This window comes from Alexandromys fortis, unplaced genomic scaffold (genome assembly GCF_014885135.2).
Source record: "Alexandromys fortis isolate MF-2015 unplaced genomic scaffold, M_Fortis_MF-2015_v1.1 scaffold_175, whole genome shotgun sequence".
Lineage (NCBI taxonomy): Eukaryota > Metazoa > Chordata > Mammalia > Rodentia > Cricetidae > Alexandromys > Alexandromys fortis.
Window position 1 is genome coordinate 3,006,607 of NW_026068065.1, and position 26,555 is coordinate 3,033,161.

At 45.3% G+C, this 26,555-nt stretch overlaps 1 protein-coding gene across 1 annotated transcript; it reads left to right on the forward strand.

Annotated features, from left to right (window-relative positions):
- The first annotated feature begins 11,818 nt into the window (after positions 1-11,818).
- Positions 11,819-12,910, forward strand: Gpr6 (G protein-coupled receptor 6). Its single transcript, XM_050120567.1, has one exon. It carries the CDS (start codon positions 11,819-11,821, stop codon positions 12,908-12,910), a length of 1,092 nt encoding a protein of 363 aa, XP_049976524.1.
- The last annotated feature ends 13,645 nt before the right edge of the window (positions 12,911-26,555 follow it).

Below are 26,555 nucleotides of genomic sequence, written 5' to 3' on the forward strand. Positions count from 1 at the left end.
TACCAGCACTTTATTTCCTTTAGGAAATGACCGTGTGTGCCTTCCTAAAGCTAGAATAGCCAATTTACATTGTCTTCAAAAATTACATACACACATATGAGCTTGTATATACATATATATGAAAGTAGAAAGGGAGGGGGCTGTGGGGGCAGAGCAAAAGTTCTAAAGTGAATGGAGAGGACCAAGAGAAAGTAATGGGGGAAGAGATATATATGGCTGGCTTTTCTCACACATGTAGAGCCTAGATTTAGACACACACACAGACACACACACACACGATACTATTTTAGAGGGAAAGTGACCGCTGAGAAAGGGAAGGGGGGAAGGGAGAGTAATGGATGATGTAATAAGTGTGGCAGGGCTGCGTCCCCAGCACCCCAGCTGCCTGCTAGCTTGTGCCCCAAAATAACAACACACAAACTGTATTCATTTAAGCACTGCTTGGCCCATTATATCTAGCCTCTTCTCGGCTACCTCTCGCACCTGGACTAGCCCATTTCTAATAATGTGTGTAAGCACCCCAAGGTGCGCTTACCGGGAAGATTCTAGCCTATGTCCATCTTGGGTCAGAGCTTCATCGTGTGTCTGCCTCAGAGACCAGAGCTATCACGTCTCTACTCCAGAGAGCAGAGCTGTCAAGTCTGAGCTCACTTCCTCTTCCTCCCAGCATTCTGTTCTGTTTACTCCTCCCACCTATGTTTTAACCTATCAGGGCCAAGGAGTTTCTTTATTGCTTAACCAATGAAATCAACAGATTGATATATGACACTCCCACATCAAATGGGGAGCGTGAATTAAACACGATGATACAATGAAGCTGTCATCTGAAATCCATTGCTTTGTGTGCTAACCATCACCACAACCACAAAAGCCACCAATGTAACAAAAATGCAATTTTGACTGGGGGATGGCTCTGTGGTAAAGTGCCTGCATGTCCACATGAAGACCCTAGCCCACATAAAGCCAGATGTGGAAGCACATCTGTAATCCCAGTGCTCCAGTGGTGAGATTGGAGGTGAAGACAGGAAAATCTCTGGAAACTTGCAAGCCAGCTAGTCTAGTGTGTACACAGTGGTGGACATCAAGAGACAGCAGCTCAAACAGGTAGGAGGTGAGACTCAACACCCACGATTGTCCTCTGAACCCCACACGTGTGCCATGGTACATGCAAGTCCACACTCACACACGTACGCATATACACCACACACACATACACACACACACATGCACACATGTGATGATTACTGAAATACAATTCATGTGGATAATCAAACCTAAAGTGAGAAAAGCAAACAGGAAAAAAAAACTGCACTTAATTTTCGCATACAAAGGATTTATACCCACAGCAGGTTCCTTTAGAGCTATAAAAACATCAAAAGCCTATGAAAAGAACAGATCATTTAAGCAAGAGGAAATACAGATTGTCTCACCAATAAAGCCCAATGTCACTGGTGATCAAATAAATATAATTTTAATCTTTAAGAAGGTACCACTTAAGCCCACTGGATTAAAATAGTATTTTTAATATAACAAAGCCCGGAGCCACAGCAGCAGAAAAGCTGCTACAGTCGCCGTCGTGTTGGCACACTAAATTATTGCCAGCACTTTGAAAAGCAATTCAGCAGCTCATCGTAAGACCCGGGGAAACAATTCTGCCCTTCGGCTGACAGTGCTCTCAGTAAGATAATCATACAAAATAAAAAATAATTACGTGACGAAAGTAATCTTTGCGGGGTTATTCATGATAACAATGTATTAATAGTCTCAATGTCTTCGTGTTAGAGGAATGGCTAATTAAGTGTTGGTTCCTGTAATATCGTTGTTGAGACCAGGCTGTGCAATGCTCCAAGTCGCTCCGCGTTGTATAAAACAGTGGCTTTCAAGCTGTGTCTTGCACTGGGTGGCCCCATTTGTAGTGCAAAGGCAGAGGCAGGGTGTCTGCGCTTCACTCTGCACACAGACACTACAAGCTGCACGGCACTGCAACGCACAGACTGATAACCACCCCTAAAACAAAATACAGCAAATGCTCCTTATATAAACTAGCAAGTGGAGAAGGACCAAGTGAGCATGTGGGTGCATTAAAACCATGCCAGGAAAACCAGCAGACCAAGGAACGCCATAACATCATCACACATTAGTAGCCTGCATTAGGAATGAGCACTGGCCTAATTTCTATCTGTCTGTTCTTCTGTCCACCTGATCTGGATCTGGTCCTGTGCTACATCTCTACAGCCTCCAGAATTGTGCACCCCCAGCTCTGCAGCCTCCATTGTCCTGCACCTCACCTCTGCAGCCTCCAGAGTCCCACACCCTACCTCTGCAGCCTCCATGGTGAACACCTCACCTCTGCAGCCTCCAGAGTCCCACACCCTACCTCTGTAGCCTTCATGGTGAGCACCTCACCTCTGCAGCCTCCAGAGTCCTGAACCCCAACTCTGCAGCCTACATGGTCCTAAACCTCACCTCTGCAGCCTCCAGAGTCCTGCACCCCAACTCTGCAGCCTCCATGGTCCTAAACCTCACCTCTGCAGCCTCCAGAGTCCTGCACCCCAACTCTGCAGCCTCCATGGTCCTATACCTCCAGAGTCCTGCAAACCTTTTACCTCTGCAACCTCCAGGGTCCTGCACCCCACCTCTACAGCCTCCGTGGTCCTGCACCTTGACTCTGAAGCTTGATTCAACTTTGACACCTGACTTAGTCTGAGAACCTACCTGTAGCTTTGGTCTGCCTCTGTGTGTCCCCAGTGGCTCTCCAAGCTGGTTCTTTGACCGCTCCTCCACCCATGTGATGACTCTCTCTGCATCTGTATGGGCTCTTCCTCTCCCTCTAGTAAGGTTTCTTTGAACTCCTTGAACTCTGTATCCCTTTAACCCTCTCATGGACATCTGTAACCACCACATAGACATACATGTAATACCTGCGTGATCTGTGAGTTAATATTAGGAGTTCAGATTGGAATAAAAGATCCTATGTTTGACCATGATCCACTGTGGCGGAAATTCAAGACTTCCTGACAGTTTCAGACAGTGATGTGTAAATTGATTGTTATTCAATAAATCCGGACTCTGTAGAAAGATACAAAGGTGGCTGGCCATGTTTCTGGCCATGTTCATGGCACTTAGATAACCACAATGGCTCAATCTACTTGTCACTTCAATGTCACCTGCTCTTATCCCAACTACACAAACAGGACAGTCTTCGACTTCTGGGCTCCCCACTTAAACTTCACACCGTGTGGTCCCTCTCATGGTTTTTCCTCTACATCCCCTCATCCGGTTGCACTCGACCCCTGCTTCCCATCCAGACCCTCTCTCTGCCTTCTGCCGTCCTCCTCCCATGCCACACTCTGAAATCAACCAAGTCCTCTTTGCTTTACCGTAGTTATTCTTATCTCTTGCTTTTAAGGAAAATCTCACCCTTAAAGCTCATATCTCTAGAATCTGTTGCTCTTTTCCCTTCTAGAAAGTTTTCCTTACGCATGTGCACACTGTCCTATCTTACGCCTCATTCATGCACTACTTGCTTCCGTTTGAATACCACCTCATCTGAGAAACTGCTGCTTCAGCCAGGCTGGGTAAGGCTCCTGGATGCCAATGTAACTCTGTAATAAGGATCACATCTTTGATAACATGAATGATGGTTCTCCCCTGGAACCTGTTGACTTATTCATTCATCTATTTAGGCATCTCCACTTCCAGTACAATGTCTAATATAATACAGGTTGTGTTCAACAAATGTCTCTTTAATAAATAATGACTAAATAAAAGTAAGAAATTATGACAAAACATAAAAAGTATTGATAATACACATTTTATTACAAATTTATTTATTAAATTGTACATCATATAAATTATACTATATGCTTTATGGCATATACCATACCTATATAAAATATATGTGCATGTGAATAGTCCTGGAAGTAGCCGTTTGATAGACTTATTAACACCCATTCTGTACCACATCATAGTAATGGAAAGATTCAATGACTGCCCATTCCTGCAAGAGTTTGACCATCTGGCTAGCAATCCTACTTAGCTGCTTAAAATATTAGCATATTATTTTCTTTCAAAACTCATCTTCATGTTAACAATGTGTTTTAAAAGCAGCCCATGAAACAGGAAGTGTTCATCTATAAAGTGCTACCAGTAGTCATTCCGGGGTTAGAAAGTCCCACCCCTATCATTTGGATCCATCTCTCCAGAGGTAAGCCCTGGGAAGTTTTGAGTCTGTGCAGGTTTGCACACATTTGCCTGCCTTTCCCACTGATAGTGTCCGTAACTAGTCCCAAGTGTAATTCCTCAAGTGGTGAGCATCCCATACCTAGCTTCATTGTGCCATGTGTTCTAACAGCAGCCCATCTTTTCCCACAAAGCAGAAGTACCGGAGTAGGGTGGAATGGGAAGGGAAGAATTTTTGTGTTTGTTTATGATTCATTCCCAAACTCTGGTGCTCCCCTTCCTGCCAAGGGAAAGAGAGAAGAGCCTAGACTGAAGACTGGGAGAAGGGTGAGAACCAGCCCTCACACACAGGGAAATCCCTTTTCCAGTGACTGGTGGCATAAAGGGCAGAACCAACCAAGACAGGCCTGCTCCTTGCACGGCTCATCAGGTGCCACCTACACGCAGAAACCAGACAGTCAGAAAGGAGCAGACTAACACCCAGAAGGCACAGGGGTCTCCCTCCCCCTTAGAGGAGGGAGAAATGCTCCCTGTTCTTCCCATTGACAACCCTTGGTCCTTAGGGAGCACTTGGTAAATACCAGCGCCAGAATAAAGGAACCCCATCTGGAGCAGGCTTCCTGCTGGTGCCCTGTGTGCACTGTCAAAGCATCTTTCACCTCAATGAACCCGAGTTGCTCCAGGAGCAAAGATAATGGCCTCTAATTCCCTGTGATTGCTCAAAGAACAAAATGAGATAATGAGTCTGAACCCACTGGTGTCGGAGCACTTTGAACATCTAGGGCAAAGCTTTGGGTAGACTGCCTGAGTTTCTTTTTAAATATACCAGTAGACACAACTTTCTAATAATCTCATATCCAACGTCAGTCACCTAAGATGTAAGACTACATTTTCTATACAGTTCAGTATTTTATTTTCTAAATAAATAAGTGATCTTAAAAGCAATTGTTTTTCCTGGGGGGAAAAAGTTATTTGCCAACTCCTAGCTGGTTTGCACAGGTTCTGGATGCTGTTGCGTTGCTCCTAATGTCAATGTCTTGGGACTGTGGAGTGATGCTGAGTAGAAATTATTCTCTTGGCACAAAGAAAGAGCATCCTTGCTGTGTTTGGACAAGCTGAAGGAATGAGAGTCCTGCATATGAGATGCTTTTGATGCCTGAGGATGAGAGGATACTTTGGACACAAGTGAAAGCAGAGAAACAAGAATACATTTTAAATAAAATCCACCTGTCCCATCAAGTGGCCTCAGAGGATCATGCTCCATCCAATACCTAGACTCTGTGATGTTCTAGGATGTCTTGTTGGGGACCAGCCTTGACAAAAATACGACTTGCTTTGGTAGGGCATGGGGATTAGAAATATAAGGAAAGAGTACAGAGACTCAAAAATAATAAAACAGAAAACATAGAACAGCACTGATATGGGATTACCCTCTGTATTCTGTGAATATGTTTTATTACCATTGGTTAATAAAGAATCAGCTTTGGGCCTATTGCAGTGCAGAATAGAGCAAGGTGGGGATTCCAAGCAGAGAGAAGGAAGAGAAAAGACAGTAGAGTCAGAGAGACACCATGTAGCCACCAAAGGAGGCAGATGGCCTAGAACCTTACTGGTAAACAACGAGCCTTGTGGTAAAATACAAAATAATAGGAATGGTTAATTTAAGATGCAAGAGCTAGCTAGAAATACACTTAAGCTATTGACCAAAGGGTATTGCAATTAATATAGTTTTTGTGTGAATATTTTGAGTCTGGATGGCTGGGAAATGAATGAACAGCTTCTGCCTACAAACTGGCATGCCAATGTGGGCTGACTACATCCACATAAAACCTGAGAGAGCTTGAAAAGGAATTCTAGACATGAAAAAAAAAAGTTTAGTGCAGTTTCTTTATAGTCACATTTTTTTTTCTGGATGGGTTCTGCTTGCTGGCTGCAAGCAGGGGTGCCACAGCTCCTTTAAGAGAGGTCTTCCTGAGCCTGAGTCGGCATTGGCAGTGAAGGTTGTGTGGCTTCTTTAGGGGAGGGCTTCCTGGTTTGTGCTGGCCCTGGTGGCACTAATAGCTCTGGCTCTCTTGGGAGGGACTGCACTTAAATGGGGTCTGTGAGCAGTGTGTTACAAATTGAAGACTTAGACCCGCTGCATCCCTGGAGCTGGGGCAGAGAGCATGGCTCTCCTAGAGCTGGTGGTAAACATACCTCCACCATGTTGGACTGGGCAAAGTTGGTCCTAGCCATACCTGCTTATCATATTTTTAAAAAAGCACTCCTGGTTAAAAAATAATTACAGATATGTAATAAAGACAGATTCAGATGAAAAAGACCTCTAAATGGGTCACAGTGTTAGATAAATGTACACAGGTTTGAGAAATAGAGAGGAAAAAGAGGATAGACCATTATAAAAAAGTACACTCAGTCATAGGTTAAAGGAGTAAAGATCATAAAATAAATATTAAACTTGCAGAAAAAGTAATAGAATAAGAAAAATAAGCCATGTAAAGATGGAATATTCACAGAGAGTCTGGATTATGTATATTATTATACATAATTTGGGTCTAAGGGTATGTTGCTTTGGAAAAGAGGTTCTGCTTTTGTTTCCACAGAGGATAAAAGCTGTGGATTCCTTACCGGCTGATATAGTTTGATAAAACAAGACCCCCTGAAGCAATGGCCCAGATGGTCCAACATCCATGACAGCTTCAGGACTGCTGGCTGAGATGGACCTACCACATGGGATACCCCATGAAAGACCTGATTAACAGCACCCCAGTCAGCTGGAAGTATTCTAGAGAGCAACGCGCAGATTCCTAAAATATTGTTTATAAATGTTTGCTTACATATACTTTGCATTGGTATGGATCTTGGTTTATTAATAAAAATTTAAGGTCAATTTTGTTATATGTATATTTCTGCTCTTGGTTAAGGTTTTGTGTTTGTGCAGCCCATTTAAAAATGTAATGTATAATTAACAAATACAGGCTAATAGATAGTCATCTATAAGAATCAAGCTCATAGTTATGTTAGGTTTTCTAGATGTACAGAGATTTATTTCGGAAGGATAGGTATTCTTCAAACTTTCCAAAGATTAACAGAATATGGCATTTAAAATGTTTAAAAACTTAGGACTTTTCATGACAATGAGACACATCTGCTCCTGGCAGCACCAATCTACTACAAGAGAATGATGAGCATTGAAGAGGCTCTTTCTGGAGTTTGTTAGCCATTTGGGCAAGAAACTGCTCTTGCTTGGACTGCTTAATGATAAGCTGTATAAACTGGACATGCAGAACCACAGAAAAATGACTGCTGAAGTTCACTAAAGAAGGTGAGACAGTCTTTCAGTGATCCCATATCATGAAAGAATCTGCCAGAAATTCTGCAGAACACAGAAGAAAGTGACTGACAAACTGCCAATATAGGCAAAAATGTCTTTGAAATTTCCTGCTTCATGGAAAAGTCCAGAAACTATGGACCTGTAGTCTAAATATGGATGCCCAAATGTTACAAAAGACTGGTAACAGTCCAGGCAGCAAGATATCTCTGTCAATTCTAGAGTTTTGGAAGTTGCTTAAAATGCATTTCCTGTTAACTTAAGTAATATTATATCCTTCTGGAGTTTTTGATGGAGTTGAAGAAAGACAGTTTTATAATTATAAAAGATAGATTAGATACAAAATTTTAGACTCACAAAGATAAAATTGATGATAGAGTATTTTCCTTAATTTTCCAAATGTAAATGGACTAAATATTGTAACTATAATTCTTGCCTGATAACTGTTTTGTTATATATAATTTTACTATGTTAAAATTAAAACCTTCCTTTTTATTTAGACAGAAAGAGAGAGGTGATATGGGATTTCCTATATGTTGTGAATATGTTTTATTACCATTGGTTAATAAAGAATCTGCTTTGGGCCTATTGCAGTGCAGAGCAAGGTAGGAATTCCAAGCAGAGATAGAGGAGAAAAGACGACAGAGCCAGAGAATCACGATGTAGCCACCAAAGGAGGCAGATGGCTGGGAACCTTACTCGTAAACCATGAGCCTTGTGGCAAAATGCGAAATAATAGGAATGGATTAATTTAAGATGTAAGAGTTAGTTAACAAAAAGCCTGAGCTAATAGGCCAAACAGTGTTGTAATTAATACAGTTTCTGTGTTGCTATTCCGGTCTGGGCAGCCAGGATATGAACAGCAGTTTTGGGAATCCACAAAATGCGATTCTCGACTCCCAAACCATAACCAGAACAAGGCATGCTGGTACACGAACCATACATTTAGTTGGGTGCTCTAATCAAGCCTGAAGAATTCACAGAATGAAAACAGACTCAAGGTAGTTCAAAGGTGGGAAGATTTGTGGTAGAGACATGAAGGGAAAGTTCCAAGGCTCCCCATGCCCCTGTCTACCAAGAAGAGATGAGCAGAAATGAGGGAGGGGATTGGAAAAAATGTGCCTCGTCTGGAAAGAAAACCACACAACCCAAGGCACTTTACAAACTTTCAGTATGTTCATGTATGACTTCTCATGGGTCCTCCAACCCCCTGTGGTGATATGAGTAGGATTGGCTTCATAGGCTCATCTATTTGAATGGTTAAGGAGTGGCCTTAGGAGGGGTGGCCTTGTTGAAGGAAGTGTGCCCAGGAGGGGGTGGGCACTGAGGTCTCAAGCGCTCAAGTCAGGCCCAGTGTCTCTCTTTCCCTGTTGCCTGCAGATCCAGGTGTAGAACCCTCGGTTTCTTCTCCTACCATGTCTGCCAGTGTGCTGCCATGCCTCCTGCCACAAAGATAGTGGACTAAATAAACCTCCAAACCTGTAAGCCAGCCCCAATTAAATGCTTTCCTTTATAAGAACCAAGGTGTCTCTTCACAGCAACAGGACATTGACTAAGGTAGCCCCCCCAATCATGTTTATTTTGGGGTATGACAAAATGGAGGTTGTCCAGATAAAGGGTAGGGTGTGTTCTGGCATGTTAACTGCACAGATTTTGGCCCCTCCTGCCAGGCATATTTATCTTTTGACATTGAAACACAGTGTTGTCATTTATAGAGTTCATGCTTAAGAACCAGGTAACCAAGCTATTAAGAAAAACAATCAGAAAAAAAATCCCTCATAATATGATTCTGTGTTGGCCTGCATCCTTAGATCTATTGGGGCAGACCTGAGGTCTCAGGCCTGTACCTGATGTAATCACTTGCAAACGTGCAGAGGTTTCAGAGTTCATTTGACAGTTCTGAAACGAAGTTCTTGGATCATTTCAGGAACTTGGAATGTCAGTCAAGTTTTAGGTTCGTGAAAATGGTGTAGTGTGTTAAGTTTTGAAATCCCTCAAATGGAGGATAAATTCATTCATAACCCAACATTAGTTATTGCCCTAAAGAATTGCACTTTCTTAGGTGAGTTCAGGTACACTGAGGCAGGAGCAGGGGTGGTCTGGGAGGTTCTGTTTAAAGTTATCAACTCAGGTAAACACCTCCCCCCCCCTCCAGACTATAGGTGAGCTGAGTTCTTTCTTCCATTTTTCCTTCTTTTCTCTCTTCCTTTCTTTCTCCATCTTTCCATCCCTTGAGCTATATGTAAGAATGAAGCCAAGCACCAATTGCGGAGGAAGCAAGAGGCACCTATAATGTATGTTGCTTTATTTCACCTTGCCAAACCATGTAGTATGTGGAGGCTAGAGCTACAACCTCAGTCCAATCCCATAAAAGCAGAGTGCAATCATTTCTTTCAGAGCCTCACACAAAGTCAGCCACTTTAGCTTTTGGTCCAAGCACAGCTATTGGAGATAAAAGACAAAGACTTGCATTTTACTGACAAAACAAAACACCTTTAAACCGAAAGGATGGTTTATCTGGGCTGAAAATAAAACCTCTGCCTACTGAAGCCTGGTACAGCTGACTTAGCACTATTTTGGTCCTATAATCTGTTTTACAAGGTACTAATTAGCAGGGCAAACTCTGTTGCCAAGAAAGTAAATAACATTTTGCTGTTTTCTCTTTTTCTAACAAGACACAGACCTTGTCTTCAACTAAATAGCAGTTGCAAGGGCAGCAGCAAGAAGGGCGGAGATTGTGGTGAAACCTGCAGAGCAGAACTCAGAAAGATGAAGGGAGAGAGGATTGCTCAGGTAAACCCCTCCTCCAGAGGAAGCCAGCTTGTCCCAGCTGTCCTTATGGTCTTCCTGCTTCCCTGGCTCCTCCTTTTCTTCCCTGGCTCTACTCAAGATACAAATGCTGGTTAAACACTCTTAAAAGAGAACTACTTTCCCGAGTTTTCTCTCTCCCTCCAGATGCCTCTGTCCCAACCTCCCCTTCTGTTGATGGAGCGGCTGCATCCCGCCACCTGGCTAGCTTTACCCAAAATAATTAAATCACCCTTCTCCAAGGCTGCTTCGCCTACCCCTCAGCGATCCTTGACTCTGGCCTTTGTTGTGTGGCTTATTGTCACTCATCCCTCACCTTCCCTTTCCTGCTCACCCTCTGTGCCTGGCTTCGGGTTTCGTTCCTGTCTCCCTCTCCTGTCACCCCTATCCCATTCCTGGAGGTTTCTGGACTGGTGGAGGCTCTGGCTTCTCCTTCCTTCTGGAGCTCTCTAAGACGGCTCTGTGGGGGGGGGGGGGGGGGGGGGAGAGAGAGAGGGGGAGAGAGAGGGAGAGAGAGAGAGAGAGAGGAAGCAGAAGAGTTATCGGGAAAGGGGCAAGCAGGGAGCAAGGTGGGGGGGGGGGGGGGGGGGGGGGGGGGGGGGAGGACGCGTCAAGGAAGATTGGCCTGGCGGGTGTGGCGAATAATCCGCTGAAACCAGAATTCAGAGCCTGACGTCACCGGGCCCCGCCTGTCAATCTCCGGGCGGGCGCGCTGCTCGCTGCTCACAGCCTTCCCTGCCACTGCCTCTCACTCGCAGCGACGGTGGTTCAACGACAGGCAACAAGCGCTTTCCTCCTGGACGCCGGGGCCGCCTCCTGCAGGCAGCTGCTCGGTTCATGCAGAGAGCATAGCCGGGCACAAGGCCACGGAACGCATGACCAGAGACTCCCCAGAGCCCTGACTCCCCAGGTGAGTGGCGGGCTCCCAGGGGTACTTTGAGCGTGTGGGGAAGGCGAAGGGGTAAGAGGCAGTCCTGGAGTGAGTCTGTTCCGGAATCAGAGAATCGGAGAGAGGCTTAACCGCCGTATCTAGCACACTCCTTTTTGGTTTTCTTTTTATTCCCAATTCCTGACCGAGAGTCTCTGGCTCCTCGCTCTGCTAGCTGAGACTGCAAACTTCGCTTTCAGCACCGCGGACAGCGGCGTTGCCTAGCTAAAGCAAGGGACCTTATTTGGGTGCTTGTTCAAGCTCAGGTATATTTCCGGATTGTCCGTGTGAATGCATAGTGGAATCTACGTATGTATCTGTGTCAAAGCTCAGAAGCCCCGTGTATTTCATCTATCCATCCATTCATTCATCCACTCAACAGGTGCTTAGTTATTTGGGGGTTCGCTCTTTATCCCCGCTTCGTCACTATGCTCCATGCTCCCGAGGTGGGCTATGCAATTTGAGTGAGACATTTTGAGCAGGGCACCTGCTAGACTAAGTTCCTCGGTAGCCTGGAGAGTGCACCTGACAATCTGCGGTCCTTTTTCATGCAGGGAGCAACATCTGGCGGCATGAACGCGAGCGCCACCTCGCTCAACGAGTCCCAGGTAGTGGCAGTGGCGGCCGAGGGAGCAGCAGCTGCGGCCACAGCAGCGGGAGCACCGGACACCAGCGAATGGGGACCCCCAGCAGCATCCGCGGCGCTGGGAGGCGGCAGAGGACCTAACGGGTCACTGGAGCTGTCTTCGCAGCTACCAGCAGGGCCGTCGGGACTACTGCTTTCGGCAGTGAATCCCTGGGATGTGCTGTTGTGTGTGTCGGGGACCGTGATAGCAGGCGAAAACGCCCTGGTGGTGGCACTCATCGCGTCCACTCCCGCGCTGCGCACGCCCATGTTTGTGCTCGTGGGTAGCTTGGCCACTGCCGACCTGCTGGCGGGCTGTGGCCTCATCCTACACTTCGTGTTTCAGTACGTGGTGCCCTCGGAGACTGTGAGCCTGCTCATGGTGGGCTTCCTGGTGGCCTCCTTCGCCGCCTCAGTCAGTAGCCTGCTTGCCATCACAGTGGACCGTTACCTGTCCCTTTACAACGCACTCACCTACTACTCGCGCCGGACCCTATTGGGCGTGCACCTCTTACTGGCAGCCACCTGGACAGTGTCACTGGCATTGGGGTTGCTGCCCGTGCTAGGCTGGAACTGCTTGGCCGACCGCTCATCCTGCAGCGTGGTGCATCCTCTAACACGCAGCCACGTGGCGCTGCTCTCCACTTCCTTCTTTGTGGTTTTTGGCATCATGCTGCACCTGTACGTGCGCATCTGCCAGGTGGTCTGGCGCCACGCCCACCAGATCGCCTTGCAGCAGCACTGCCTAGCTCCGCCCCACCTAGCCGCCACTCGAAAGGGAGTGGGAACTCTGGCCGTGGTGCTGGGCACTTTCGGAGCCAGCTGGCTGCCCTTTGCCATCTATTGTGTGGTGGGTAGCCAAGAGGACCCGGCCATCTACACCTACGCCACCCTGCTGCCTGCCACCTATAACTCTATGATCAATCCCATCATCTATGCCTTCCGCAACCAGGAGATCCAGCGAGCCTTGTGGCTCCTGTTCTGCGGCTGTTTCCAATCCAAAGTGCCATTCCGCTCCAGGTCCCCCAGCGAGGTCTGAAGGGCTTCTATGAGTCCCCTCACCAACACCACAAACCCAACATGCCAGCCTTTGGTGAGCGTCTTTCTAGGTGCCTGCTGATGAACTCCAGAGATCTCAGTGGTGTGACTCTGACTACGGGACACAGGGGACTGGGCATGAATGCAACAAACTCACTAGGACAAAGAGGCTTGTTGGCACTTTACATATACAGTGTATACACGTGTACATATATATACAAGTATTTGTATCTTCTGGAGGTGTTCAGGACCTGGAGCTTCCTGTTCTGTGAAAACAACAAAGATGTGGTTGTATACTCAATTGCACATCACAATTGTCAAGTGAAGACATTCCAATACTGCTTAATAATAGCACTTTATTTTTAGCTGCTGAAATGCCAAAACAGTGTTGCCATTTCCAAGAGCAGGAGAATGGGAGTCAGAGATGTATTTTTGTTGTATGTGATAGAATATTTTGCTGCACATGCATCAATAAACTACAACATATTTTGTACACAAATAAACACATTATAAAAATGTAATCTGGGGTATGTGATGGATTGTGGAATTATTTGAAAGCTGGATTGTGGGTGTGTTTAGTTTCAAAGTCTATTACATAGCATCTCCTTCCCCTGTGCAAAAGAAAAAGCATATATATTTGCATATATGTCCTTACATTTTCCCTAAAATACCAAATACAGACCATGGAGTGGGGAAAGGTCATGGGAGAAGTATCGTTCATACACAGGACTCACAGAACATGGAAAGGCTGAGTGCTACAGGTACAAGCTAGCGTGCTCCCTTGGTGACGGAGTTAGGAAGATGTGTTTCAGAGGACAAGGCAATTCCAGTCACATAGCTGCAGCTGTAAACCCTGTAGCCACAACTTCCCAGCATAGCTTTACAAATAGGGCAGAGCCAAACTGTTGCTAATCTGGTGGGGTAGCCAGGTACGAAGTCTAATAAAATGAACCAAATTCTTCTAAGGCAGGAATCCCAGATCCTCATGAGGTAACGGAAGTGTACCCAGTGTCCTTTCTTCAAACGGGCATTAAGACCCATCATAACTAAATATCTCTCTCTAGCAAAGGGTCATGGATCAAGACCAAATGGGCCCATGCGATGAAATATGCACACAAACGCATGCATTCCTATTTGGGAGCTTAGGAAAATGCATGCATGCACATTTGGTCATGGATTTCATATTTATGGGGTGCTTTTTGTATGCCAGACACAATTCTGAGCCTGGGAATATAGAAATGAAATGAGCTGGCAAAACTCCTATGTTCTCATGGGATTACACTCTAATGGGGAGGCTGGCCTAAAATATCTAATTTTATGTTGGGGTAAATGCCAAGGAAGGAAATAAAGGTGGGGCACCTAGCAGAGTATGGTCCAGTGATTGGGGCAACTGAGATAGTCCCTAGCTTTTAGAACCTCAGTGAAATGAGGTGCAAGACATGTTAGAATGTAAGGGGACAGTCTCCTGGGCAGAGCAGCAAGTGCAAAGGCTCCCGGGTGGGAATCAGTCAGTTTATGGCACGCCTTCTGATTTTATTGACATGAGAACAATGGATCTTCCTGGCTTTACTGTGAATGGCCTTGAGCCTGGAACCACAGCAGGTTCCTTAGGTTCCCCAGTCCAGGGGCCTGCTCTGCAGATTTTGAGTGAGCTAGTTAGTCCCCATGATAGCACAGGTCACTCCCGTATAAATAAATTCCTTACACACACACACACACACACACACCCCTCTATTTCCCTCGTATTTCACACTCAATTTGTCAGCGAAGTCCATCATCTTTGCCTTCACATATATACACATATCTTGCTGGTTCTTCAGTCTGTTTCTCTGGAAAACCCTAATACAGAAAGGGGGGTTGGAAAATTAGTTCTGAACTCTGCAATAGAGGGGACATGTTGGCAGTTTATCGATTTCCCAAACGCTCCTCTAGCAATTACTATAAGCCAGTCACTGCTCTAAACACTTGACAAATATCTAACTTAATCACAAAACAATCCCGGACTGATGCACTCCCGGCACGAAGCAAATGGCCTGCTCATACCAAGTAATTGAATCGAATTTAATGGAGGGACTTGTTCTCAAAGTGAGAATGATTAAAGGGATTTAACAAGGTACTCACCAACAGAATGAAGAGAAAGCAGATTCTAGAACCAAGAAAGACTTCTGTAGGAACAGAGGCCTGGGGCATGTGTCCCTAGGAGGGGGAGGCAGCCCCTGCCAACCAGAAGTCTCCATAGAGAGCTGGAAGACGTAATTATTGGACCAGCATGCCTTGGTTCCCTGCTACCTCCCGGTGATGACATTTATTAAGCTGCCAGAACCTAGAGAGCAAGACAACCAGCTCTAACGTGGAGCACAAAGTCCACTTTCCTATAGCCGCTGAGGTGGAGCGGGAAGCGGATCTGCCTGCCAGAACATGATGGATACTGCCATTGCTGTGAGACAGGCGCTATCATTATGCCCACTTTACAGATGGGGAAATGGAGGCACAGAGAGGTTCCTACACACATCAGTAACTCTGGAGTGGGATCTAGGCTGACAGATGAACTTGGAGCTTACCAACATATTGATGGCATCTGCAGTCAAGGGTCTGGATAGGGTCACTTTGGGGGTACTTGTTGTCAAGTGAGTCTTCTCACTCCAAATAGGGTACTAGTGACAGACCCAAGGAAGGATTCCATCAAAGTCTAGCTTAGAGAAACACTGGTTACTCACGGGAGTGTGGGTGAGGGTTACTTGGAAGAGTGTGGGCATTTCCCAAGCAGCCTCTCATTGAAAGCCCCGCCGGCATAGGTGCCAAGTCACAAAAGCTGCTTTTCTGCAACCTGCGCTCAACCTGCAGGCCCATCAAGAGGCCAGGAAAGTCTTTTCTACTTATACCTGGGAATAGAGGGACCTTATGAATCTTCAAGATTTCAGGAACTTCCTGAGACTTGGGAGTTGTTTACTGGCTGAGTCTTAAGGTCCTGCTCTCCAAGATGGAAAACATACGCAGAAGACATCTCTATATAACACTGTTGGACAGAGAAGAGGGCCCGGGACAGAGCCCTCCAGAGTGTTTACACACCAAAAGATGGGCCAGAACAAGCAGAAGAGAGAAGTGGGGAGATGAACAAGAAGCAGAGTACCCCAGAGAAAGAGGGAAACCAAGGAAAGAGTTTGAGAGAATGAGTAATACAGACTTAAGAGATGACTTGAGATTTTATCTTGTCGGCACCGCTGTTGAACCCCACAGAGGACGTCTCAGAAGAGGAAGAGGAGAAGACGCCCAGCTGTGGAAGATCCAGGAGAAAATTCACTAGCGATGCAGCCTCGAGCCAGCTGCTTCCAGCAGCACGCTGACCTTTTCAGGGCTGTAACACTCTGTGCTCTATGCATGTAAATGTTTACAGTGCCCATAAATTTAGATATGGGGAGATTAGTGTTACTGTTCACTCATTAAATTAAAATTTTCTAAAGAACTGACCTTCATGGGCTCTTCGGCCCCATCACACATGGTTTGAAGTTTCTCTACCCGTTAGTGTCCGGAATGTGTGGGAGTTCAGTAAAACACAAGACCTGGTGGTCAGCATCCCCTAAATGAGAGGGAGAAAAGAATTCAGCTTCATAGACAGAACAAAGAGATTAACAGTATGGTAAATTTTATAACCATGAGGAAAAACTCCCTGAAATAAGCACATTGAGACACAGGCGTCACTGCAGACGGTGGATCTGACTTCAGGCTACTTATGTGTTAGTTACCGTTTAATATCCATCCTTGGCCTGATCAAGGTTTGGGGGAACTGACAACAGGAAGATGCTAAGCAATCAGTTTGTTAAAGACGCTGACTTACAGAGTGGTCCAGTCTGTGTAATGTCAACAGGTTTGACATTAGCCAACCTATGATGCAATGGTGGAAGGCTGTGGGCAGATCTAGAAACATTTCCACACAGAAATGTCACATATTCATTTGACCTATCAAAAGCTAATTAAGAATCTCCTATTATAAGAGCCTATCTAGTCAGGAAAAACCAGGTCTTTGAGAAAGTCGTCCACTTTATTATCTCATGAGTGTCCTACCTTCAACAGATTTTAAATTGAGCTACAATTTTTACCCCCAGAAGCCCATCTTCTATCTCTTCTTTACGGTGTTAATGGCAATGTCATTTTCATAGTTGTGAGGAACAGAAACCTTAGAAATCACATAACTTTCTATTTCTTTCATGCTTCATGTCCACTGTGCCACCAAAGGCCATTGTCTTTCATTTCAAATATATAGAGAATCAAGCCAAGGATGCTTCGGGAGGGCTAGCGTCTCCCGTTGTCCGGCTTACGTCAGGAGCTTCCTATTGGTGCTCCCACTGCACCTAGCATACCTGGCGGTCTCGGTCCAGACGTGCTTCCGTGACTACTACTTAGGGAGGAGCGTGTGCCCGCAAGGCCATAGTTTGCCTCTCGGGAACAAACATAAAGAGGAGGTCTGTGGCCCGGAAAGAAAGAATACCTGGTGCCTAGCCTAGAAGTGAGGACATAGATTCGACCCTAAAAGAAGGCACACAGGCTTGGAAACAAGCAGGACCCTCTAAGGCTTGAAGCCCAGCACCGGGCTCCACTTGGCATGCACATTCACTTCCTATCGCTGATGTAGCAAATAATATACGACTTGGTGATGTGCATGGAAAACACACGTTTTATAGTGATAGAAACTGGAAGCTAGAAGTTAATCTCACAGGGTCAAAGATGAGGATAGCAGCAAGCTTTGCTCCAGGTAGCAGTTCTGCAGGAAGAATGTTCCCTGATCTTTTCTAGTCTTTGGATCAGCATTCCTTGGCTTGTGGCTCCTGCCTCACAGTGGCCACACTGCCTCCTTCTGCAGCCAACTCTCTTGTGTGTTTGTCTTATGAAGACACTTGTGATTAGGTAAGTCCTGGCTAGGAAACTGCCAATACTGTTTCCATGAAGGGTCCTTAGTTTCTTCTGCAGAGCCTTTGCCGTCCAAGTAACAGACAGAATCTTTGAGAGCAGAGCCCAGAAGGTTACAGTCTGAGACAAAAAAAACGTGGCCGTCAAATGAGGAAGCACAATCAAGGAGAGACGCAGAGCTGAGAGCTTGAAAAGATGCTTAAGGAGCGAGTACTAATGTGTGGATGGACTGCTGAGAAAACGAGTAAGCCCAAGGGATGTGTGTGGCAAGAGGGTAAGTTAAAAAGCCTGGTGTTTCACAGGTAAACGGAGAGAGAGCAGCTTCAAGGGCAGCAAAACAGAGTTTGAAACTGAGGGCAGCAAGGGGGAACATGCCACGTGCTAAGTTCTCTAGCTCGCTCTCTCTCTCTCTCTCTCTCTCTCTCTCTCTCTCTCTCTCTCTCTCTGAAAGCCGGGAATTGAATACATTATTCTCCTGAGGAGGCAGCTATGTAATTGAAAAAGACAAGGAAGCAGGAGAGATGCTTGATAGACAAGGCTTGACGAGGATGGGCTCTGAGACACAGCGCAGGGAGTCTGTGGGGACATGGCTTCTCTGTTCTGCCGGGAGGCAAGGCGGGAGTAATTGGCACTGAGAGATCTAAGTTTATAGGAGGTGGGAGGAAGTTCACAGAGTTCTTACCTGACAATCTCCATTTATCTGAAGGAGGAGTGCCAGTTAAGAGATGATTACAAGAAGTCTCAAGAACCCGAGCTGATGAATTTGGGAACAAAGCGGGGTGCTCGGGTGATGCTGCAATCACTTGATCCAAGTTAAAGATCATAGCAGGTGTGGCAAGGATGGAGAGCAAGTACCATCTTCAGACACTGTTGGCAGGGATACAGAATGGGACAAACTTTGAGAAAAAAATTTGGTGGTTTTAAAGAGATGAAACATTCTCACACCACATAATCAAATAGTTCTTCTGTTGAAAAGAAATGAAGTGTGTCCATATAAAGAAATACATGTGAATGTCACAACTGCTGGGTTTGTAAGAGTAAAGGATTGGAAATTGCTCAAATATTTATCAACAGGTAAGCAATAAATTGTGGTCCATCCATCTGATGGGAAACGACTAGGAAGGGGAAAGGAAGGAATTAATGATCTCTGCAGTGTGTGGAATGAGTCCCCAAGTAATTGTACTGAGTAAAGAAGCCAGACCAGAAGAGAGCGAAGAGGGTATAACTCTCCACATGCAGAATTCTTGGAAATGTATGGCAATAGAAATCACGTTATGGTTGGGGTGGGGGTGCAGTCATGTGAAAATGGGAGACTGAAAGGGGGCTCAGGGGAATGATGGATATTATTATAATCTTAATTATGATTGTTTCATTGGTGCAGATTGTGCCTTTGATGGTGGTACATACCTGTAACCCCTCTAATATCTGTGTTTATGGGGCCGGAATATTAGTGTTGCAAGTTCAAGGTCAGCCTTGGATACAAAGCAGATTTAAGATCACTGTTAATTGCACAGTGAATCCTTCATTCATAAACCAGGGGCTTAGCCTGAAATTCCATGGCAGAGCATTTACTTAATATATGCAACACCCTGGCTCCAATCTTTAGCATTGCATAAGAATATAAACAAAAAACATTCATTTTTGCATCAATTGCAGTTCAGTAAATTCATGCTAAAGTGCTAAAGGTCAACCAAAGAACCGTAGTATAATATATGTATGAAAAGACAAATTGGTGTGATACAGTTACTAGTCAGATGTGGTCTAGCCTCCTCAGGTACATCCACCTAGCCATTAAAAGGTCAAGTGAATTGAAAAATGAAGAGTGAGCTTAAATTGCTCTAAGTGCCTTGCAGTGTCTAAGGGTCTTATAGGGAGCCTGTGAATTAATCAGCATAAGTTAAGCTGCAGCAACAAAGAACCCACAACTCTAGCGACTCATGCAATGAGGATTCCTAGCTTCTACAGTGTATTTTGCAATGTCTGCACACTTTTAATTATTGCACGCAATGTAGCTGTTCACTTTCTGGGTCCACCCTCACCTGGAGGCCTTCTCTGCGACAACCAGGACAAAAAGAACAAGCTCTAGAGGCTGTCCTGCCAGTGCCTAAATGCTTTGGCCTAAACGGCACTTTAGCTCCGGGCCAGCATGTAGAACTAGTCACTTGCCCCCACCTAAGTACTAGGGTAGTGGTCAGGGTCTCAGAAGGAAAGGACTCGGAAACGGATGGGACTGATATTTGGCCACAACATTTTTACCTTCCCTAAATGAACAAACAGGGTGTAGGCAGACAAGAAAGTCTGGAGACCCAAACACAAAGTTTCAAATAGTATTTAAGACTAAGCAGGCTCTTGTAATACTTTAATAAAACTTACATAGTGGGGCTGTTTAGTCGGTTACCAAAACAGTGTAAAGCAATGTCAAGAACTGACGTCAGAAGAATGTTCAAAGAGGAGTCTGGTTTCTCCTGGTTGACAGGAGCTTTTGTCAGTCAATCGTTGTCCCTCATCATGGAGCGGCTGTGGGCACCGGGACAGTTCAGCATAAACGCTTGCCCACAAGCAGTCCCCAGCCAGTGTGCTGTGCCTATGCTGAGTGAGGAGACCTCTGAAAACTTAACCCATCAGAGGCTCTGGTAATATGTGAGTTCTCTCATGAAGTATTTCAAATCTCTTAGGGGTATAGTAAGGGTCAGGTTAAGTAGCCATTAAAGACTGTTAGGGCAAGGAAGGGGTTTTGCCATGACTGTGACCCGTGGCTTCAACTTATAAAAAAGTGTAGGGCATGCTTGGATGCTGAGGTAGGCCATTTAAATGGTGTATGTGGTGTGTGTGTGTGTGGTATTGTGTGCTGTATGTAGTGTGTGTGTGTCTGTGGTGTATGTGTGAGTGTGTATGTGTGTGTGTGTGTGTGTGTGTGTGTGTGTGTGTGAGAGAGAGAGAGAGAGAGAGAGAGAGAGAGAGAGAGAGAGAGAGATCGGAAGTCAACCTCAGCTGTCATCCCCCAGGCCCCATTCCCCGTATTTTAAGATAAGTCTCTCACTAACTTGGAAGCTGACAAGAAGGTCAGCATGGTGCTTCCATATCCAACTTTTTTAGATGTTTTTAAATATGTCACCCTTCCTAATGCCACACCCTTTACTCCAGTTCCTCATGTGGTCATGACCCCCAACCATACAATCATTTTCATTGCTTCTTCATAACCATAATTTTGCTACTTTTATGAACTATAATGTAAGCATTTTGGGAGACAGAGGTTTGGCAAAGGGGTTGTGACTACTGATGTAGGATTCAAACTTGGTTCAAATTGCAAAGAAAGTTACCTCCCTGGTCTATGAACCATTCTTTTTCCAAAGCTGTGAAGGTTTAAAGAATTTCAGTCCCCGTCGAGCCATGGCTAAGGTTGCTGTAAGGCCTGGAAGAGCTACAAAGCCAGAACGCTGCTTGCCCAAGGCAGCATCACATCTGCCTCCGCTGCTACGGTGACACTGTTGATATCAAGCAGATGTTGCAACTGTAGCATTTCATAGTCTGGATTTTTATAGCTTTTGGTGCACTCTGATTTTCAGGTTTCCCTCCATTGTACTCCGGGTATTGTCATATGTCACCTCTTTTCAGTAGCTTGCAAGTCTCAGAATTTGCCACCTTAATGCTTTAGCTGCTGTTTTGAAGATAATTTTATAATAATCTTTTTTAAATGATTACAATTTATTCCTTTATCATATGTGGGGGGGGGCATAGTGCACATGTGGAGGTCAGAGACCAGATTTTGAAAGTCAGTTTTCTCCATGTGGGTCTCGAAGCTCAAGCTCCAGGCATCACGCTTGGCAGCAGGTGCCTTTCTCAGAGCCATCTTGCTGGTCCCTCACCATGGCAGTTTTTAATACTAAGCTAAGCCGTACTCTGAAACAGCAATTCGAATCAAAATTGCATCCATTTTTCCAATGAATTGAAACTGAGGTGTACATACTGCTGCAAGCCATCTGTCGTTAAATTTTCCGATGAAATGTTTACACCTAGGGGTAGCATTAGCATTCACAAATCTGTTTCTCCTGAACCAGATTATTTGTATAGTAAAATAAACAACAACAAAAAAAAAACAGCCAGCAAGCACACACACATTTCTATCTTTGTTTTTCAATCATGAACACATAGACAGACAGATATATAGACAAACAGACACACCGAGGTCATGTACTTGGGAGTCCCTTCTATTTACCAAAACCCACTCTCTAGGGTGTACTACACACCTAGAAGCTTGTATTTAATTCTGTAAAAACCCAAATTACTCCCAAAAGAAACGCAGCCATGAGGAAGAAATTGTTTAGGACAAACTCTATAGTGCACAAAGACCAATCTAACATTCCCAGTCTGGGCACTGGCTATGTGAGCATTTTTTTTTTAATTTTTTATTGAGAAAAAGAAAAAAAAAGTTTCCGCCTCCTCCCAGCCTCCCATTTCCCTTCCCCTCTTCCCACTCCTCTCCCCCTCCCTCTCCAGTCCAAAGAGCAGTCAGGGTTCCCTGCCCTGTGGAAAATCCAAGGTCCTCCCTCCTCCATCCATGTCTAGGAAGGTGAACATCCAAACTGGTTAGGCTCCCACAAAACCAGAACGTGAAGTAGGATCAAAACCCCATGCCATTGTCCTTGGCTTCTCATCTGCCCTCATTGTTCGCCACGTTAAGAGAGTCCGGTTTTATCCCACGCTTTTTCAGTCACAGTCCAGCTGGCCTTGGTGAGTTCCCAAAAGAACAGTCTTTTCTCAGTGGGTGGGTGCACCCCTCGTGGTCCTGACTTCCTTGCTCATGTTCTCCCTCATTCTGCTCCTCATTGGGACCTTGGGAGCTCAGTCCGGTGCTCCAGTGTGGGTCTCTGTCTCTATCTCCATCCATCACCAGATGAAGGTTCTATGGTGATATGCAAGATATTCATCAGTATTGCTATAGGATAGGGTCATTTCAGGTTCCCTATCCTCAGCTTCCCAAGGGACTAACTGGGGACATCGCCTTGGGCTCCTGGGAGCCACTCTAGGTTCAAGTCTCTTGCCAACACTAAGGTGGCTCCCTTAACTAAGATATGTGCTTCCCTGCTCCCCTATCCAACCTTCCTTTATCCCAATCTTCCTGTTTCCCCAAGTTCCCCCAATCCTCCCCTTCTCACTTTTCTCTCCCCGTCCCCCCTTATCCCCAACCCACCCCACCCCCAAGATCCCAATTTTCTCCCCGGCAATTTTATCTACTTCCCTTAGCCAAGAGGATAACTATATGTTTTTTCTTGGGTTCACCTTCTTCTTTAGCTTCTTTAGGTTCACCAGGTATACACTCCGTGACCTTTATTTATGGCTAGAAACCAATTATGAGTGAATACATCCCATGTTCATCTTTTTGGGTCTGGGTTACCTCGCTCAGGATAGTGTTTTCTATTTCCATCCATTTGCATGCAAAATTCGAGAAGTCATTGTTTTTGACCGCAGTGTAGTACTCTAATGTGTATATATGTGAGCATTTTTTGAAAGCCAACTTGTAGATGAAAGGAAAGGGCAAGAAGGAATCACGGCAGTGACAGGAGCTGTGTGTTCAGTGCCCCCTTGCTGCAGGTTGAGGCAATCTATATATTACAGAGTGAACATGCAGGTTATAGGCAACCCTCTCTCACCCCACCACTGTGTATTTAGTTATGTCATAGTGTAACCAAAGCCAACGACGATCACAGCCCCTTAGATATTACTGTAATATTGGCGTATGCTCTGTGTTAAAAGAATAATTGCTCCCTTAATTTTTAAATTTGTCGTTATTAATAGGAACACACAGTAACAGCATGAGACGGCGTTCTTCCTTTTACTGGAAGGGTGTTAAACGCCTGTTTTGTAAATACGGCACACACAAAGGCAATTATGAAAACCACGGCAGAATTACCATCGGGGAAAGGATCATTTGTTTTAGTTCATCTCAACAAATCTCATTTTCCCTGCTGTGGATACACAGCCGCTTTATCGCCGAAACAGCTGACGGCTGATAAGGTTATCTTTTGTTACTGAGGCATTAAATCCCTGCGTGACAGATGTCACTGGACGGGCTGGTACCGAGCTAGCAGAACTTTGTATAGCATGCGGAGTGCACGTGATTGCCACCCCCGCTTGGGCCTGCAGGTTGCACTCAGCTCTGTGACCCTTTGGGACCCTGGTCCTTTCCACGTAGGTGCCACTTTCCTTTTCGGAAGAGAGCTACATCTGCTGGCCTGTAGCAGCAGAGCGAGGACTAGAAAGGACTTTAGGGGTTACCTTGTACAGTTTTCCTGGGTCTCAGTGATTTGGGGTTTCAACAAAAAGACAGTGAGAAGTCTTACTGGAGACAGCGTAGCTTGTGGATAGCTGTTTGGTGTGGTGAACCAAGGGAAATGTCTGTCAAACTTTAGCCTTACTTATCAAGTTCAGGGGTTGAAAATTTGGCTCAGGTCTTGCCTGGAATAATGTCTTAAACAAGAAGACCATGCGGCAGTTGGCTACCTCAGGACCTTTAAGTGAAGCTTTTCAACTCAAAGCCAAATTTTCTGTCTCTCCTAACTGAATTTAGTGTAGGTGAAAGAGTAAGTAATAGACAACAAAAGCCCTCTTACGCATCTAAGAAAATCAGGAAAAAAATGTCCATGAGGATATATTCACCAAATACCCAACGTGGAGAGAACTGTCCGGGCTTAAAAACAGTGAGCAAAGTCACACGGTGCCTAAGAGATTTAGGTATAACCAAATCCATGATAAACACACTTTAAAGTCAAAGAACATAGTAAAGCATATCAAATACAATCCATATATTTAAATACATTAATAAGATGTGACACGGTTTTCCATATAAAATTTTTACAGATTGAGAGAATGATAGGAAAGTCGACAAAAATATTAAAATAGATTTCATCAGACAATTCAATCCGCCATTGTCAGCTGCTGGCTGCAGACACTTACACTGCCTTAGCCTCATGGGAGGAGCCTCTTCCTGATTGCTTTCATAATAACTTGCTTTTCTCTCCTGTTTAGACTCCTGATCCTTGACATTTGAGGAAGTTCTGAGAGCCACGTTTGGGTAAACACAGAGCATTTCAGCAAGGCTCTGGGACATATTCCAGCACAAGGAAGGAAGAAGGGCCACTCAGCCACAGCCCTCCATCTCTGCCCTGCTCCTCCCCACCCCTTCCGCAGAGGACAAGGGGAGCCAGAGTTACCAGCTGGTTTGTGGTAGCTGCCAGACACATCCCTCTAGTGCTCAGTCCTTTTCTTTGATCACTGGCTTCGCAGTGAGGGCGTTCACCAGGACCAAGACGTTCAACATTCAGGCCCATCTGAACATTTTCTAAGAAGAAGATTTTACAGCCAAGCCATTGTAGATAAGGAAGATGTGATTTCTGTTAGCAGGTGACTGGGACGCTGAGGGTCATGCTTGACCCTCCCCGGAAGGGCTGTGTGACTTCAGGTGAGGCCTGCAGGCAGGTCCTCCCATCAGCTCAGACATCAGCAAAATGAGAAGTGTGAACTGAGATGGGCTGGGAGTTTTCTTTTTCCTCCACCACTGAGCAGGCGATTGGTCACCATCCTCTCCATGACGGGGCACAAGAGATGCTGTTATCCAGCACTGGCTTCCTCCTGAGTATCTCAGGTGCCCTTGGCTTCAGCATCTCAGGAGGAGATTCATTGTTCTCAGAGTCTGTTTCGTTTTCTGGCTTTGATGGAGGCGGGGATGTTCTGAGATGTGGTGAATTCCACACTCTTGGCAGTTTTCTTCTTATAGGCCTCCTACCACATGGAAGCAAGGTAAACGGGGAGCAATCGACTCTTGCCAGCAACTCTGCCTACATAAGCAGCAGCTCCTTGGGGTCCCAAAGATAAGCCAAATACCTTAGCATGGCCAGACGTTGATAACCTGATCCCTGCCAACCTCTTCAGATCAGTCTCCCCGTCTCACCATGCCAGACGACAGATGTATTTTGGATGAACTAGCTCCCATCTACCTGGATGGCTTCGTGTGCCCTGTTGTTATCCACGATCTCATCATTTGGTTCTTCAGTTCCGCCGCTCTTTCCAATAGGAGCCTCATCGAGGTCTCAGCTCCCACATTCCTCCTTCATATTTGGGTTCAACGCCACACCCCTCTACCCTACATCAGGTTAGGTCTCCACGAGGTGTTCCTCTAAGTGCCCTGAGCATCTTCAAGCCTGCTACTCTTCATTGTTTATGATCATCGTCTCTCAAAATCATTTTTCTCCTTGACAGGTTGATCATTTTAAGGGACTTTATCTGTTTGTTACTGCTACATCCAAAAGGTTTTAATAAGCCTTGGGTATAAAAAGTACCCAAGACATACATGTTGAATGAGAATTAAAGATACCACACCCAGCCAAATCCTACCGTGCTCGTATGCAGCTCTCCAGAAGGAATTACATCTCTCTCATGAAAGGTCTGGATTGCAGAGGCAAGGAGGGTAAGGAAGCCCAATGAAAACCCGAGAAACAAGGGCTACTACTGGAATAGACGCATACCAGAGACCTAACAACATGCCCAGGAAACTCTACATGAAGGACCCACCACAACCATTCTCTTTATATCTTCAAAACAGCCACTGTGGCTACAGAAAAACTGTTTTTCCTATTAGAATAGACTAAAAGGCAATACATTGATTTTTTAAAATGGTAATGTAATTTGGAATTCAGTCAGCTTTGCCTAAAACAAAGCAAAGGAATATGCCTCTATGCAAATGG

Bases quoted from the DNA above. Each gene is read 5' to 3' on its own strand.
- Gpr6 (XM_050120567.1), top strand. From the start codon at position 11,819: ATGAACGCGAGCGCCACCTCGCTCAACGAGTCCCAGGTAGTGGCAGTG.